This window comes from Nannospalax galili, unplaced genomic scaffold (assembly GCF_000622305.1).
Source record: "Nannospalax galili isolate Female #2095 unplaced genomic scaffold, S.galili_v1.0 scaffold1119, whole genome shotgun sequence".
Classification (NCBI taxonomy): Eukaryota; Metazoa; Chordata; class Mammalia; order Rodentia; family Spalacidae; genus Nannospalax; species Nannospalax galili.
In genome coordinates, this window is record NW_008343597.1 from 1,408,402 (window position 1) to 1,423,825 (window position 15,424).

The following is a 15,424-nucleotide window of genomic DNA, read 5'->3' on the forward strand; positions in this document are numbered from 1 at the left end:
GCTTTCGTCCCCATTGGGGAGGCAGGAGAGACTTCTCTGACACTTTAGGGATCAGCGTCTCAGGGTCAAGTTTGAGATGGGGATGAACACACTTTCTTTGCTGGTAGCAAGATCTGCCCACACCCTCATAGTGGGCAAGGAGGTGTCCAGGTGGAGCAAGGAATTCCACATCTCTGCACTAATCCCACAGTTTCCCGGGGTGTAAAAGTTGAGACCATCACTTCTATTTCGTCAGTGAGAGGCTCTAGGCTCTGTACTCTCAGCAGGGCACTAGGTTTCTGGGTTCTGAGTCTTCTCCTTCCAGTCTCGTTCTTGCCTCTTACCTTGAGGCTGAGCTCTTCAGCCTGGGTAGATTACATAACAACCTCTAACTTCATCTTTTTGTTTGTTGGTTAGGTTGGTTTTTTTATTTATTTTGTTTTTTTTCTCTTGAGACAGGGTCTCCTTAGGTAGCCCGAAGTGGCCTTGAACCTAAGATTCACCAACTCAACAGTTCCTCTTGGTAATCTTTTTATCTCATTTTGGTCTTTTTGAGACAGGGTCTCCCTGTTGCCCCAGCTATCCTGGAACTCACTATGTAGACCAGGCTGGCCTTGAACTCACAGAGCTCTGCCTGCCTCTGCCTGCTAAGTGCTGAGATTGAAGGCATGCGCCACCACACCTGCTCTTTCTGCTTTTATTTTTTAATGTATATGAATGTATTGCCTGCATGTGTGTAAGTGCACCAGTGTCCTACAGTGTCCACAAAGACCAGAAGAGGGCATCGGATCTCCTGGGACTGGAGTTACAGATGGTTGTTAGCCGCCATGTAGGTGCTGGGATTTGAACCTGGGTCCTCTGCAAGAGCACCCAGTGCTCTTAACCACTGAGCCATCTCCCCAGCCTCGTCTTTTTTAAAAAAATTTTTGTTTTGTTTTTATTTTATGTGTATGTGTTTATTGAATACATGTATGCAAGTGCACCCATGTTGTATAATGCCCAAGAGGACAGAAGAGGGTGCTGGATCCCCTGGGATTGAAGTTATAACGGTTGTTAGCTGCCATGTGTGTGCTGGGATTCAAACCCAGGTCTTCTACAAGAACAACCAGTGCTCTTAACTGAGTTAAATCTTCAGCCCTTTTTTTGTTTAAGCCCCAGAAACAGAGCCAAGTGTGGTGGTGTATACCTTTACAATAGACAAGAACTGGAGTTTTACCCTCAATGTTTTTCTTTTAATATTTTATTATTTTTATTTTATGTGTATGAGTGTTATGCCTGCATGTATGTAAGTACACTTGTGTCATCTAATGTGCATGAAGGTGAGAAGAATGTGTCGAGTCCCCTGGAACTGGAGTTACAGACAGTTGTTAACTGTCGTGTGGGTACTAGAAACTGAACCCAAGTCCTCTAGAAGAGCAGCCAGTGCTCTTAACCACTGAGCCATCTCTCCAGCCCAAATTTACCTTTATCTATCTGGACCAAAACTATAAAGTTCATGTTTCTGAGTCCTCCTCCTACAGATACCCTGGGCTGATCTAGGGACCCTCATAGGTACCATCTAACGTCTAAGAAGTTCTGTTCTCACAACACTGTTTTGTGGTCACCTTTTTTGTTTTGTTTTGTTTGGGATTTTTTAAAGGGATGAGGAGTCTTGAGACAAGGTTTCTGTAGTTCAGACTGGTCTGGCACTCATCAAGTAGCCCAGGCTGGCCTTAAACTCATGGCAGCCCTCCTGTGTCAGCCTCCTGAGTGCTGGGATTGCAGGCATGTACCACCATGCCCAGCTTGCGGTCATCTGTCAGTTCACTGATTTCCCCCATTTCACTGTCCACTCCCTCAGGGACTTGTCTAACTTACAGCTTTCCTGACATACCAGTGTGCCTGTGTAGATAGATGATGGGCAGATGGAAACCCTCATGTGTTACTGCCTTAGCTACTGGTCCCGTCCACATGTAGCTTTCCAGGGGTGACTAGATTTCAGGCATGCAGAATTCAGGGTCTAGCTGAACAGAGAGAGACCACAGTCAGCAGCAGCAGAAAGGGGTGGAAGGTGGCAGATGGGAAGAACCAGGCATTCTGGGCAGGGAAGGGCTTGGCAAGCACCCAGCAAGTATTGCCTTCAGTCTCTGACCTTTCCTCTCTGGATGGAGGCTCAAGTTTCAGCTGCTATGAGGGAAGCTGTCCTGCTGTACCAAGAGACTGAAAGTGCCCTTTCTACTCTGCCACGTGCTGTGATGGCCCAACTGCAGGGTGAAGGGCAAGACCTAGGTCTGTAGCATTGTTCCGATGAGATTAGGGGGCACAGGCAACCAGCCCAACCCCACCTCATTCTCAGCATTTCTCTTAGATCCCTTTGATGGTGAGAGGTTAAATATTAGTCAGTGCTGGGTTCTTGGGAAGTTTGGCGATAACAGCAGATACTAACAACAAGGCTACTTGACAGAGCACCTGTCCTTTGGACACCTCAGTTACCCTGAGATGGAGCTGACACAACCATCTGATGAACTCTCGTGCCTTTTCTGAGAGGCCCTTTTATTTTTATTTTTTGGATTTATTTATTTTTACTTTATGTGTATGAGTTTTGCCTGCATGTATGTAAGTGCACCAGTGTCATTCGATGCCTACAGAGGCCAGAAGGGGGCATCTGATCCCCTGAAACTGCCCGAGTTATGGTTGGTTGGTAGCTGCCATGTGGGTGCCAGGAGCAGAACCCTGGTGATATGCAAGAGCAACAAGTGCTCTTAACTGTTGAACCATCTCTCCAACTGCAGAAGATCCATTTGGTGAAGAGGATTTGATGCTTTCTATCCCAACACATTGGGAAATGAGTAAATTCTCCCTCTTGTTTGGTAGGAAGGCATTCTTATGAGTTGTTCAATCTGGTTGTAGTTTCCTCAAGTATTTTCTCACCATCTCCCCACCCCGCCCTCTCCTCCCTCTAGTGGAGGAGTGTTTTCTGCTCTAAGGGAAAGTCTCTTGTTCTATAATCCTTACCCATCCCTAAGCCACATGGGTGGTTTTGTATTCTGAACTTCCTTTCATAAGCCTATTTCTTTTATCCCTTAGTCATCACTGCTTGTGTCTGCCTGGATTTCTCAGTATGGAACAGCCAGCCTTGAACCTAGCCTGTCTTAGAGCTCTGGGGAAAAGATGAGGTCACAGGCCCGTTGTTTAGAGTGACTCGGGTTGGATTATCACCAGGCACGGTGTTCCTGAAATCCTTATTGAATTGAGTAAGATAACCAAATGTGTATTTATCAAGATCTCTGTCCATCTGGAACATTCTGGTATTTACAAAATGTTCTCCCTGTTGAGACATTTAAAACCTTTCCTTCAACAACATGTTTTGATTCTCCTTCAATGGTTCCAGCTTAGCTAATAGCTCTTGCGTGAGGAGTCAGGAGTTTCTGCTCTTGAATGTCAAACTTCCTGTTACTCTTCTGCTTCTATGAAAGCAACTAGGGATTGTATCCCCTATTAATGAGATTCTAAGGGAACAGGGGAGATTGATATGCACTGTGGAATGCATAGAGTAAGAATGGAGATCTAATGGATTATGGTGCTTTCTTCCTTTATTAAATATTTGTTGAGAATCTACTATTTGTAGGCACCAAAGATATGTCTGGGAGTTAAACATGTGTGTCCTAGTTTGTTCGTCATTGCTGTGACAAAATACTCTGACCAACACCAACTTGGGGAGGAAAGGGTTTATTCAGCTTACATCTCCCAGGTCACAGTTCATCAGGGAGCCCAAGGTAGGAACTCAGCAGGAACCTGGAAGCAGGAGCTGGAGCACAGGCCGTGCGCTGCTTACTGGCTTGCTCCCCTGGCCTCTGCTCAGCCTGCTTTCTTATGCAACACAGGCCCACAGAGGCAGCACCACCCACAGTGGACTGGGCCCGCCCACATCACTCATCAAGAAGATGCCCCTCAGACATGGCCACAGGCCAGTCCAATAGAGGAAATTCCCCAATTAAGGCTCCTTCAACCCAGGTGTGTCAAGTTGACACTAAAGCTATCCAGCACAATGTGAAAACAAAAAGAAAAAAAGAAGGAAAAAGAAATATTTCTTTATTTATTTACTATTTAAAGACAGAATTTCAATGTGTAGCCCCAACCTACCTAGGACTTGATATGTAGCTTAGGGAGACCTTGAACTCATAGCAGTCCTCCTGTCTCACATAATTTTTTTTTTTTTTTTTTTAGAGGGGGTACGGAGTCTCCCTGTAGTCCCAACTGGCCTAAAACTCACTAGGTAGATCAGGCTAACCTCAGTCTCACAGAAATCCACCTGCCTCTGTCAACCAAGTGCTGGGATTAAAGGTGTGCACCACTATACTGGGCACCAGATAATTTTTTAAATTTTTTTGTTTTTGTTTTTTTTGAGACAGGATCGCCCTGTAGCCCCAGCTGGCCTATAACTCACTAAGTAGACATGGCTGGCCTCAGTCTCACAGAGATTCACTCACCTCTGCCTCTGGAGTGCTAGGATTAAAGGTGTGTGCTACCATGCCCGGCTAACAGATAATTTTAGTATGAATAAAAAAGATACCACAATGAGGTATAAACAAAGGACTCTGAAATTGTCCCAGCAAGAAATGACAAACTTTGTACCCTGTCTATAAAACGTAGCTGATATAACTAACCTTGCAAGCACGTTGTCAGGATTCAGTAAAATTACAAAGCTTCAGGCTGGGCATGGTAGTACAAATCTTTAATCCCAGCACTCAGGAGGCAGAGGCAGAGGCAGGTGGCCCTCTGTGAGATCGAGGCCAGCCTGGACTACATAGCCAGTTCCGTGTAAACTGGGGCTACAGGGAGACCCTGTTTCAAGAAGAAGAAGAAAAAAATACAAAGCTTCATGGAACAGGTAGATCTTGAAAAAAGGAGTTTGTCAAACAGAAACAATGCAAGGAGGAAGATCAGAAGTGGCTGATCACAGTCCATCCTACTGATAATGCTTGTCCTATCCTGCTGACAATGCATGTCCTATCCTGCTGACATGTTCTCAGCATCCCCCAAAGTTGGAAAGTACTTGGAAAATGAAAGTACAATTTAAGGATCAAATGTTAATATAACTTAATCAGCCACTCACGTGAAGTCAGAGCCCCAGTGACAGGTGTGCAAAACAGAAATTGTCCCATGCTTTCACATATACGATGTGTAACTTTTGAGCACTAGAGGGTGTCCTGGCCTCTTTTTAGGAAAAGGAGAAGCAAGCTGGCCGTGGTGGCGCACACCTTTAATCCCAGCACTTGGGAGGCAGAGGCAGGCGGATCTCTGAGTTCAAGGCCAGCCTGGTCTACATAGTGAGTTCCAGGACAGCTGGAGCTATAGGGAGACCCTGTCTCAAAAAGACCAAAAAAAAAAAAAAAAGGAAAAGGAGAAGCCAGAGAATTTGCTTTTCCTCCCATCAGGAAATTAAGACTCATGCTTTCGCAAGCCCTAGCTCCAGTGAATTGCCCGGGCAGCGCAGCAGGATAGAGCCCATCCTTCTTAGCATTTGGCCTCTGAGCACTCGGCCAGCCCTGCAGGTTCCACGTTGTTGGGAACCCTGTGACTCCTAGGTAAGGGGATGGAGATGGAAGCACCCCCACCCCAGCCCATCTCTGAGCCACCAGAGAACATAGATAGCTGGCAAATCAGCACCCAAACACTTGCCTCTGTCATCAGCTATTGGGAAACATTTGGCGGTTTCTGGTTAGACTAAATGTGCATTTACCATATGACCAGAACCCTATCCCTGCGTAATGAAAACGCTACTCAAAGACTTAGAGGGCTGCTGAGATGGTTCAGCAGTTAAGAGTTGGTTCTCGGGCTGGAGAGATGGCTCAGCGATTAAGAACACTGACTGTTCTTGCAGAAGACCCGGATTCGAATCCCAGCACCCACATGGCAGCTAACAACTGTCTGTAACTCCAGTCCCAGGGGATCCAACAGTCTCTTCTGTCCTCCACGGGGATTGCACAACATGGTGCACTTATATACATACAGGCAATACAGGCATACACATAAAATTAAAATAATAAATAAAATATTTTTAAAAAATTAAAAAGTTGAAGCCAGATGTGGTGTCGCACACCTTTAATCCCAGCACTCAGAAGGCGGAGGCAGGCAGATCTCTGTGAGTTCAAGGCCAGCCTGGTCTACATAGCGAGTTCCAGGACAGCTGGAGCTACAGGGAGACCCTGTCTCAAAAAAGACCAATAATTAATTAATTAATTAATTAATTAATTAATTAAAAAGTTGGTTTTTGGTTGGGCATGGTGGCACACACCTTTTTTCCCAGCACTTGGGAGGCAGAGGCAGGGGGATCTTTGTGAGTTTGAGGCCAGCCTGGTCTACATAGTGAGTTCCAGGACAGCTAGGGCTACAAGGAGACCCTGTCTCAAAAAAGACAAAAAAAAAAAAAAAGTTTGTTTTCTTCCAGAGGACCTAAGTTCTGTTCCAGCATCCATACAGGAGGGTCCCAACAATTGGGCAGTTCATTGGAAGATTTTAGTTTGGGGTTTGGGGGCTTTATTTTATGTGTATGAGTGTTTTGCCTGCATGTTTGTAAGTGTACCTATGTTGTGCAATGCCTGAGGAGACCAGAAGAGGGCACTGAATTCCCTGGATCTGGATCTAGGGGCAGTTGTTAGCCCTGGTCTTCTATAAGAGCAGCCTGAGCTCTTAACTGCTGAACTATCTCTCTAGCCCCTATTTTTATTTTATGTGTGTGAATGTTTTGCCTGCATGTCAATGCACCACGTGCATCCAATGCCCACAGAGGCCAGAAGAGGGCATTGGATCCCCTGGAACTGTAGTTACAGACAGTTGTTAGCCACTCTGTGGGTGCTGGGAACCAAACCTGGGTGCTCTGCAGGAATAGCAAGTGCTCTACCTGCTCAGCACCAAATTTTAGTTTTTTGAGACTTGATGTCACACTGTAGCCTAGGCTAGCCTGGAACTTGCTATGTAACCCAGGTTGGTCTTGAACTCCCGGCAATTCTCTTGCTTCGTCTCTCATATGTCGGGATTATGGGCCTGATTCACCACACCTGACCTCATTGCTTTCTATGCATAATAACTCCCAAGCTGGCAGCACCTGAATGTCCAACAGAATAGAAAACAACTGCTCTATTTATATAATGGAATAGTATTTTAAAATTAAAAAGTGCATTGCTAATATAGCACATGAGCAGATCTCAAAGCATTATGTCAGGTGTATTCTTACAAGCCAGGTGTGGTGGTACACACCTTTAGTCCCAGCACTCGGGAAGCAGAGGCAAGGGATCTCTGTGAGTTCAAGGCCAGCTTGGGGCTATAGGGAGACCCTGTCTCAAAAAAAATAAAAATAAAAAAGAGAAGCCAGATCCAAAAGCCTACATATTATATAGTTCCTTTTGGAAGAGGCAAAACTATAGGGACAAAAAAAAATCAAATTAATGGTTGTCAGCAATAGGGGAAGTCCAAAGGAGCAGAAAACATGGGCAAGTTTTTGGAGTGTTGGAATGTGGTAGTGATTAAGCAATTTAAATATATTTGTTAGATCTCATGAAAATGAATTCTTGTAAAGATGAATTTTGAGCTGGATGTGGTGGCATACAGCTGTCATTCAGGGCACTTCAGAAAGAAGCTGAGGCCACAAGATTTTTTGTTCTGATTTTTATTTGTTTTATTTTGTTTGTTTTGTTTTTGAGACAGGAGCTCCCTGTGTAGCCCAGCTGGCCTGGAACTCACTATGTAGACCAGGCTGGACTCAGTCTCACAGAGGTCTGCTTGCTTCTGCCTTCCTAGTGCTGGGATAGAAGGTGTGTACCACCATGCACAGGTTATTTTATTTTTAAGGTGACTTGTATGCTTCAAATAAATCTAAGTTACAAGAAAAACCTCTGTGGCCTCAAAATCGGGCTCAGGGAGCTGCTGTCCAAGATCACATTAGCTGCTCAGGGATCTCCTTGGACAGATGCTAACTTGAATCCTAAATCCATACTTGTGCCCTGCTTACAAGTGAGTCTTCCTCTCACAGAGCCAGTGCCTACAGTTCCTGCCTGCTTCTGGCTTCCAGCCCTGAACAGGAAAGGGTCTGATCAAGCTCTAATACTGGGCACATCATCCCCATTGTGGCCTATTAACCCAGGTGAAGTTTCTAGACACTGTTCCTGTGTGCAGCCGGCATCCTGCAGCCTCTGAGGGCGCATCTGATGCTGTCATTTCAGTGCTCCTCACATGGGTGAACTGCTCCAGTGTGCGGTGGGCCACCCGGGTTCAAGACGTCTTCACAGCTGGGAAGCTCCTGGCCCTGGCCCTCATCATCATCATGGGTGTTGTGCAGATATGCAAAGGTAAATGTCTGGGGAACCTAGGACCCTACACAGCTTTCCAGCCCTTGTGTGGATGCACCCTGAGGTTTCCCAGGTGTGGCTTTGACTGACTTCTGTTCTTTACTTGCTTGACAAAGGGGATGAGCAGCTATTTTCCTCAGGGTTAGGTGTGAGGTGTCCACTCCCCACACCCCGTCTTCTAGACGCTCCATCTCTCCATACTCACATCATGACTAGCACAGCTAAGTAGGAACCCCAGATCTCTGTACTCGATTGCCATTTGCCCCAACCCCAGGGAAGCTCCCTACATTTTCTAGTGTCCTTTGTCCATATCTTGAAATAGAGAACAGAAGAGAATTTTGCTATACATTTCAAAAGTTACAATCTCTGTGAGAGAGAGAGAGAGAGAGAGAGCTCTACATTCTTGGGCCCCTGCCAACATTCCGCATCGGATTTGATCTGTATTTGGTTTCCATGGGACCCGCAGCACCACTAGACTCTGCATAGCATCACTGCCTCTGGGAGAAAATGAGATGACAAACTGGAAGACCTTCCACCTACCCGCAAGTACTGACAGCACAGTGGAGAGCCTGGGTTTTTCCCAGGAAACAAGTTTCTGCTATATGATGTCCCTGGTGATCTTAGTTTGATTAAGTCCTTTAAAAGGTTATATTGTTTTTAGGAATTTACACTTGGGGAAATCACCGTAGTATCTTTTCAAAAATCATGAATAACTTGTAATCTGGCCTCAATTCTTTCTCCTGAAGCCATTGATCTCCTTATTTCCTGTCCTAATCGTGGTTCCAGATGACTAAGTAACATAGTCACCACTTACTGTATTTTATTCTAACTTCATTTACCCAGCAGGCTTTTTTTTTTTCTTGTGGAGACTCAAACTCAGGGCATTGCACATGCTGGGCAAGCACTCTGCTATTAAGCTACATCCTCAGCACAGTAACTTTTTTTTTTTGAGGAGTCACAGTGTTCAGAAACTGTAGGATGTACTGGGAAAACAGTATAAAGGCTCTTTACTAAAGGACTCAGAGAAGGCATACCTGGAAAGAGGTGGGGTCAACAAAGCAAACAGAATAATCTCGGAGTGACAGAATGCTCTAGAAGCTTATGTTTGACAATTTGTTGTTCTTGATGCTTTCTTCATATGTCAAGGAAGGTAGTCCTTGATGGTGACTCTGGCCTCCCAGTTTACCATAGCCTTGCTGTTCAAATAGCACTGCCTTTTGGGGCCTGGAGAAATGGCTCAGCAGTTAAGAGCACTGGCTACTCTTGCAAAGGACCTGGGTTCAGTTCCCAGAACCCACACAGTGGCTAACAACTGTCTGTAACTCCAGTTCCAGGGGATGCCCTCTTCTAACCTCTGCAGGCATTGCATGCATGGGTACACTTTCATACAAGCACATAAAACGTTGACTTTTTAAAAATATTTTATTATTTTTATTTTATGTGTATGTATGTATTGCCTGCATGTAGATAAGTGCATCCATGTCATGCAATGCCCTCAGAGGACAGAAGAGGCCATCGGATCCCCTAGAACTGGAGTTACAGGCGGTTGTTAGGTGCCATGTGGGTGCTGGGATTTGAACCTGGGTCTTCTGCAAGAACAATCAGTGTTCTTGATCACTGAGCCATCTCTCCAGCTCCCAACATTGACTTTTTAAAAAGGAACATTCTGAGCTGTGCTTTGAATGTGAACCCCTCCTTAAACTCAATTCCCAGGTCCTGGGACGTCCTAGACTTTGATTTCCCTACTCCTATTAGCCCTATTTTTCCCATACAGTGGGTTCACTGGAGACTAGACAGAGAGCTGGCTATCATCACAAGGAGGGAGACCCTGCATGGGACAGACCAGGGGCTGCTGGGTCTGAGTTTGTCTCTCTGAGTGGCCTCCTGCCTGTTGTATCCACAGGAGAATTCTTTTGGCTGGAGCCAAAGAACGCATTTGAGAATTTCCAAGAACCTGACATCGGCCTCGTCGCTCTGGCTTTCCTCCAGGGCTCCTTTGCCTATGGAGGCTGGAACTTTCTTAATTATGTGACTGAGGAACTTGTGGATCCCTACAAGTGAGTTGAATTAGTCCAGCCCTTTTGTTCACCCTTAAACCACACAGCATCTGCTGCTGGAAAAAGGCAACAGAGGCTTCTCTGCCCACTTCTCACCCCTATCCTGGCCATGTTCTCGTTTATCTTGAAGCAATAGTTCATGTCACAGGAGCTTGAGCATTTACAACCTACCCTGCCAAGAGAAGGGAAAGGATCCTATGACTATCCTAGGGCAAGCTACAGATATGAAAGTTCTGCAGAATACTGCTGTAAACAGTGAACTGTCCTGAGAAGCCTCAGCATTTGACCTGTTGGAGACAGGCCAGACCTTGTGTTTGGAGGCAACAAAAAGGGTACATAGTCCAGAGCTGAATCAAGACAAGATCAGCAGGTGTGGAACATATTTCTTGCCTAAGCTATTTCATTTCCCCTAAATTACCTTGCCCCAACTGAGCCAAAACCCACCTCCCAGGGAGAGAAAGGGCCAAGAAACTGCTGTCCTAGGCTCATGTAGATCCTTGGCAGAACAGACTCTTCTCTACAGGCTCCTCTCTCACCTCCTCTCCCTCTACAGGAACCTTCCCAGAGCCATCTTCATCTCCATCCCACTGGTCACATTTGTGTATGTCTTTGCCAATGTCGCGTATGTCACAGCAATGTCCCCCCAGGAGCTGCTGGCATCAAACGCAGTCGCTGTGGTAAGAAATCAAACTCCAGGTCTCAAACCCAGAATGCTGACATAGATTTGCCTGCTTAGCCCACTCACTTTCCCCTGATCCAGTGCCTTGTGGGACTGGAAGTTATCCCAAGTCCTCAGGGCAGAATCTACATGTGTCCTCAACAGGGTATCTTCAAATACCTAGGAGCAAAATAAAGGCTGGGCTGATTCCAAAACAGCTGCCTTGGCTGAGTGGTTGCCGCAGAGACAGTATTGCCTGTGGTGCTGAAATATCTAATACCTCGATGCTTTATAGAACAAGTTCACCAACTCCTGGTCTAAGACACTCTTCACGTACAGATTATACAAGCAGACAGGCTGCTGTTCACCATATGCTTGCACAAGGCACACCATTTCTCTCTGCCTCTCTTTCTTTCTCTGGGAATCATACAAGCTGATTGTTTCTCTCATGAGGGAAAAGTGTTGAAGGATTGAGGATGTAATTTAGTGGTAGCATGTGCAAGGGCCCGTGTTCCATCCCCAGCAAAACACAGAGAGACAGAGACAGAAAGAGAGACAGAGACAAAGAGAGACAGAAAGACAGAGAGAGACAGAGAGAGACAGAAAGAGAGACAGAGACAGAGAGAAATAATTCAGAAACCAGTGTGGTTTATGTTCTTTTGGGGAAAAGAGATCATGGGGTCCTTGGTATCTAAGGAAGGCCTTGGAGTCATGCTGTGTCTTCACCAGGCTTCTAACCAAACAGTGTCATGTCATCTTTGAAGACTGAAAACAAAAGAGGCCTCACCATCTCCTGATGCAGCCTGTTCTGGCCAGCAGCCTTCCATGCACAGCAGCACATCTATTCTCAACAGTGCCTCTGGAGTCACATGCTGTAGGCTTAGCTCAGAGAATCTAGGAAGGCTGCTCCCTACAATTTATATGCCTTCAGTACATGAAGACCAGTCTATAGGTTCACAATCACTTCTTCCTCTGTTAAACTAATAACTGGTCCTTATTTTCCTACTAACATAATCTGTTCTGTGACTTTAGCAACTCTGACTAGGGTTCGTCTTTATTTTATAGATGGGAAGCTGAGGCTCAAAAATTACAAAACCAGGCCTGAGCAAGAACAGCTCAGGGGTAAAGCACTTGCTTAGTATGTGCAAGGCCTTGGGTTTAATCACCAGCAATGAGAAAAAATTACACACCTTGTTTGAGGTTGGGGCTAGGATTTAAATCTAGATCTGACTCATAAGCCTGTGTTTCTCCATGGATGGAGAAATATGTAATGTACACAAGGCTTGAATTCATACCACCTGGCTTTTGTTCTTAGCCCCTCCATTTTCCAGATGTACAATCTGAGGTAACGCATAGATCACTAAGGCTTTAGTTTCCTCCTTCATAAAGGACAATGGGGCTGGAAAGATGGCTAAGTGGTTAAGAGCACTGGCTGCTTTTGCAGAGGACCTAGGTTCAGTTCCCAGAGCCTACATGGCAGCTAACAACTGCCCACAACTCCAGTTCCAAGGGATCAGATGTCTTCTTCTGGCCTCTGTGAGCATTGCATAACATAGGTGCACTTACATACATGCAGGCAAAACACTCATACACATAAAATAAAATAATCAAAAAAATTTTTAAGCAATAAATCAAGCTTGGTATGGTGGCTCATGCTTTTAATCCCAGCACTCAGGAGGCAGAGGCAGGCAGATCTCTGTGAGTTCAAGGCCAGCCTGGTAAACATGGTGAGTTCCAGGCCAGCTGGGGCTACAGGGAGACCCTGTCTCAAAAAGATAAAACAAGGGGCTGGAGAGATGGCTCAGCAATTAAGAACACTGGCTGTTCTTGCAGAGGACCCAGGTTCAAATCCCAGCACCCACATGGCAGCTGACAACTGTCCATAACTCCAGTTCCAGGGGATCCAATAGCCTCTTCTGTCCTCCACAGGCATTGCATGACACAGGTGCACTTACCTACACACAGGCAATACATGTGTATGCATAAAATAAAAATAATGAATTTGAAAAAAAAAAAGATAAAACAAAAAGTTCAGTGTCATTATCACCATCTTCCTCATTAATTATCTAACAGTATGTGTTGTGTCCAGACATATAACTGTCCCCATGGAGTGGTGGTCTGGCTCTGGGCACTCAAGGAGCTTAGCCAGAGAGAATCAGCAGGGAAGATGGGAGACCACAGTCCCTCAGCTGGGTGCAAGCGAGCTGGAGTGTGGCATTGTAACTCTTCCTTCCTCTTATCCCTTGTTTTCTCTCTCAGACTTTTGGAGAGAAGCTCCTAGGAGTCATGGCCTGGATCATGCCCATTTCTGTTGCCCTGTCCACATTTGGAGGAGTTAATGGATCTCTCTTCACCTCCTCCCGGTGAGTGCTGTCTAGGCCCTTTCTGGGCCACTTTGCTGTGTGCATTACTCTGTATGTATATGGTGAGCTTGTCTCTGTCAGCAGAGGTCTGTGTGAGCTCCTGAATGGTGGCTTTGCAGAAGTGTGCATGTCAGTGTGGGTGCTAACGGGATGTGCTAATCACATGGTGACTTATGATATATGGTGTGCAGGTGGCAGTCCACCTCGCTTCAGAAAGAACAAGAGCTGTATTGGCAGCAGGACAGTTTCTTAGCTACATTCCTAGACCCCTCTTTCCCCATGCCTGAACACAGGCCACAGCTTAAAAGGAACCCTACTTTGAAAGGGACTAGGAAGGATTCTTGTGCCTGGAGCCTCTGAGTCTGGCCTCACATGAATGTTCTGGAACCAGGCTCTACATGGGTGGGATCTCCCTGAGTGTTCTGAAGATCAAGTGTTCTCTCCAATCAGCAGGCATGTGCTGTGAGAGAAAACCCAGGAGGCTCAGGTGACGAATGGGAAGTGAGAGGTGGAAAGAGTGAGAGAAGCATCTGTCAGTGACAGCCTTTCAGCCACAATCCAACCTGGAATTTTCTGGGAAGCTAGAACCATGAGTGGGCCCCAGAGCCTTGCTTCCATATAGCCAGGCTTCTCCTTGGTGTCCCTTCCTGTCATTTCCAGAATGGCTGTTGATGCTTATAGATGCTGACAGATTTCCATTGGTATGCCACATAGGGTGTCTTATGCCCTTGGAGCACAGTTCTGCCAGAGATGAGTCTGCATTCAGCTGTTTCCCAAGCCACCTGTCACATTACAGTGAATTCCTATGAGATGACAGAGACTGCCATGTTTTCAGGACCCAGGACAGGAAGGAGGGAGTGTGGGTGTCACCTGTGCCCGAGTAACCTACAACACTCACCCACAGCAACCTCGTGTGCATGTTACACAGGAGCTGTGCCACCAGGAGGCCCTAGCGGAGGGCAAGCAGTGGAAGAGCAGTGACCTATGAGGCTCCCTGGGATCTGTTGGAGGAGAGTGGCTGGCTACAGTCGCTTTAGTGTGGGGTTTGTCCCTCAGGCACGCAGTGGTCTGCATGCATGCAGCATAGTTGTGTGTGCATGCAGGAGACACCAGAGGCACGGCCTCCTCGACCCAGGCCGCCTCTGCGCATCATCTTCCTTTCCTTCCACCTTCCTCCCTCTTCTCTTTCATTCTTTGATGTCCTGGAGTATGAAGTGGTTGGCCTTACTAAGCAATCAGGATGTGTATGGGTGTGCATTTTGCTTAACATCATCGTATTCTCCATGGTCCGCTAGCTGGGATTGTTTCTTGTAAATTTGACATTTGCAAATGCCATTGGACCTGGGCAGTTACACGTGGTCCTGGCTATACGTGGAGGAGGGTATAGATGAGGGAGCCTGGCTATGTGCATGATGAAGCCCACAGATCCCCTGGGCTCAGTCTAGTGCATGAGGCTGCACTGTAGAAGACAGTAGCATGGGGGAGGGGAAAGGCTGCATGTGTCTGCATGCAACTAGAGATATTGGGCTCAGTAGTTCATGGTGACAACTGCTTGTGGGTACTTGGAGCCACAGCCAGCTCCCACACTCCTGAGAAGCTTCTGCTGTGAGCTCCACTCGACCCTGCACACAAGTACAAAGTGACAGTTCTCTTCAGAATTTCTAACCTGTACCATGTGTAGTAGCAGATACCTGTGATCTCGGCCCTTGGGAGGCTGAAGAAAGAGGATCAGGACTTCCAGGACAACCTGGACTATATATAGCAAAAGCCTGCATCCTGTCACACTATCCCCTTCCTGTCATCCAATATATGCTACTTTACCTAGAGAAAAGAAAAAGCGGGACTGGGGAGATGGCACAGCAGGTAAAGGCTCTTGCCACCAAGCCTGACAATCTAAGTTCAGTCCCAGGAACCAACATGGTGGAACGAGAGAGCTGACTCCTACAAGTTGTCCTCTGACTTCCACATGTGCACCACAGCACGTACATGCCCAGACAGACAGACAGACAGACAGACACACACACACACACACACACACAC

At 46.3% G+C, this 15,424-nt stretch overlaps 1 protein-coding gene across 2 annotated transcripts in view; it reads left to right on the forward strand.

Moving 5' to 3' along the window:
* Nucleotides 1-15,424, forward strand: part of Slc7a8 (solute carrier family 7 member 8) — a 60,339-nt gene that overhangs the window by 36,675 nt on the left and 8,240 nt on the right. Inside the window, exons 4-7 of one of the 2 annotated variants that reach the window (XM_008839885.3) lie at nt 8,181-8,306; nt 10,210-10,363; nt 10,917-11,040; nt 13,281-13,384. In XM_008839885.3, the coding sequence (XP_008838107.1) occupies nt 8,181-8,306; nt 10,210-10,363; nt 10,917-11,040; nt 13,281-13,384 (508 nt within the window). Of the gene's footprint in view, nt 1-8,180; nt 8,307-10,209; nt 10,364-10,916; nt 11,041-13,280; nt 13,385-15,424 lie in introns of those variants that run through there. The other variant, XM_008839886.2, reaches the window with a different exon arrangement.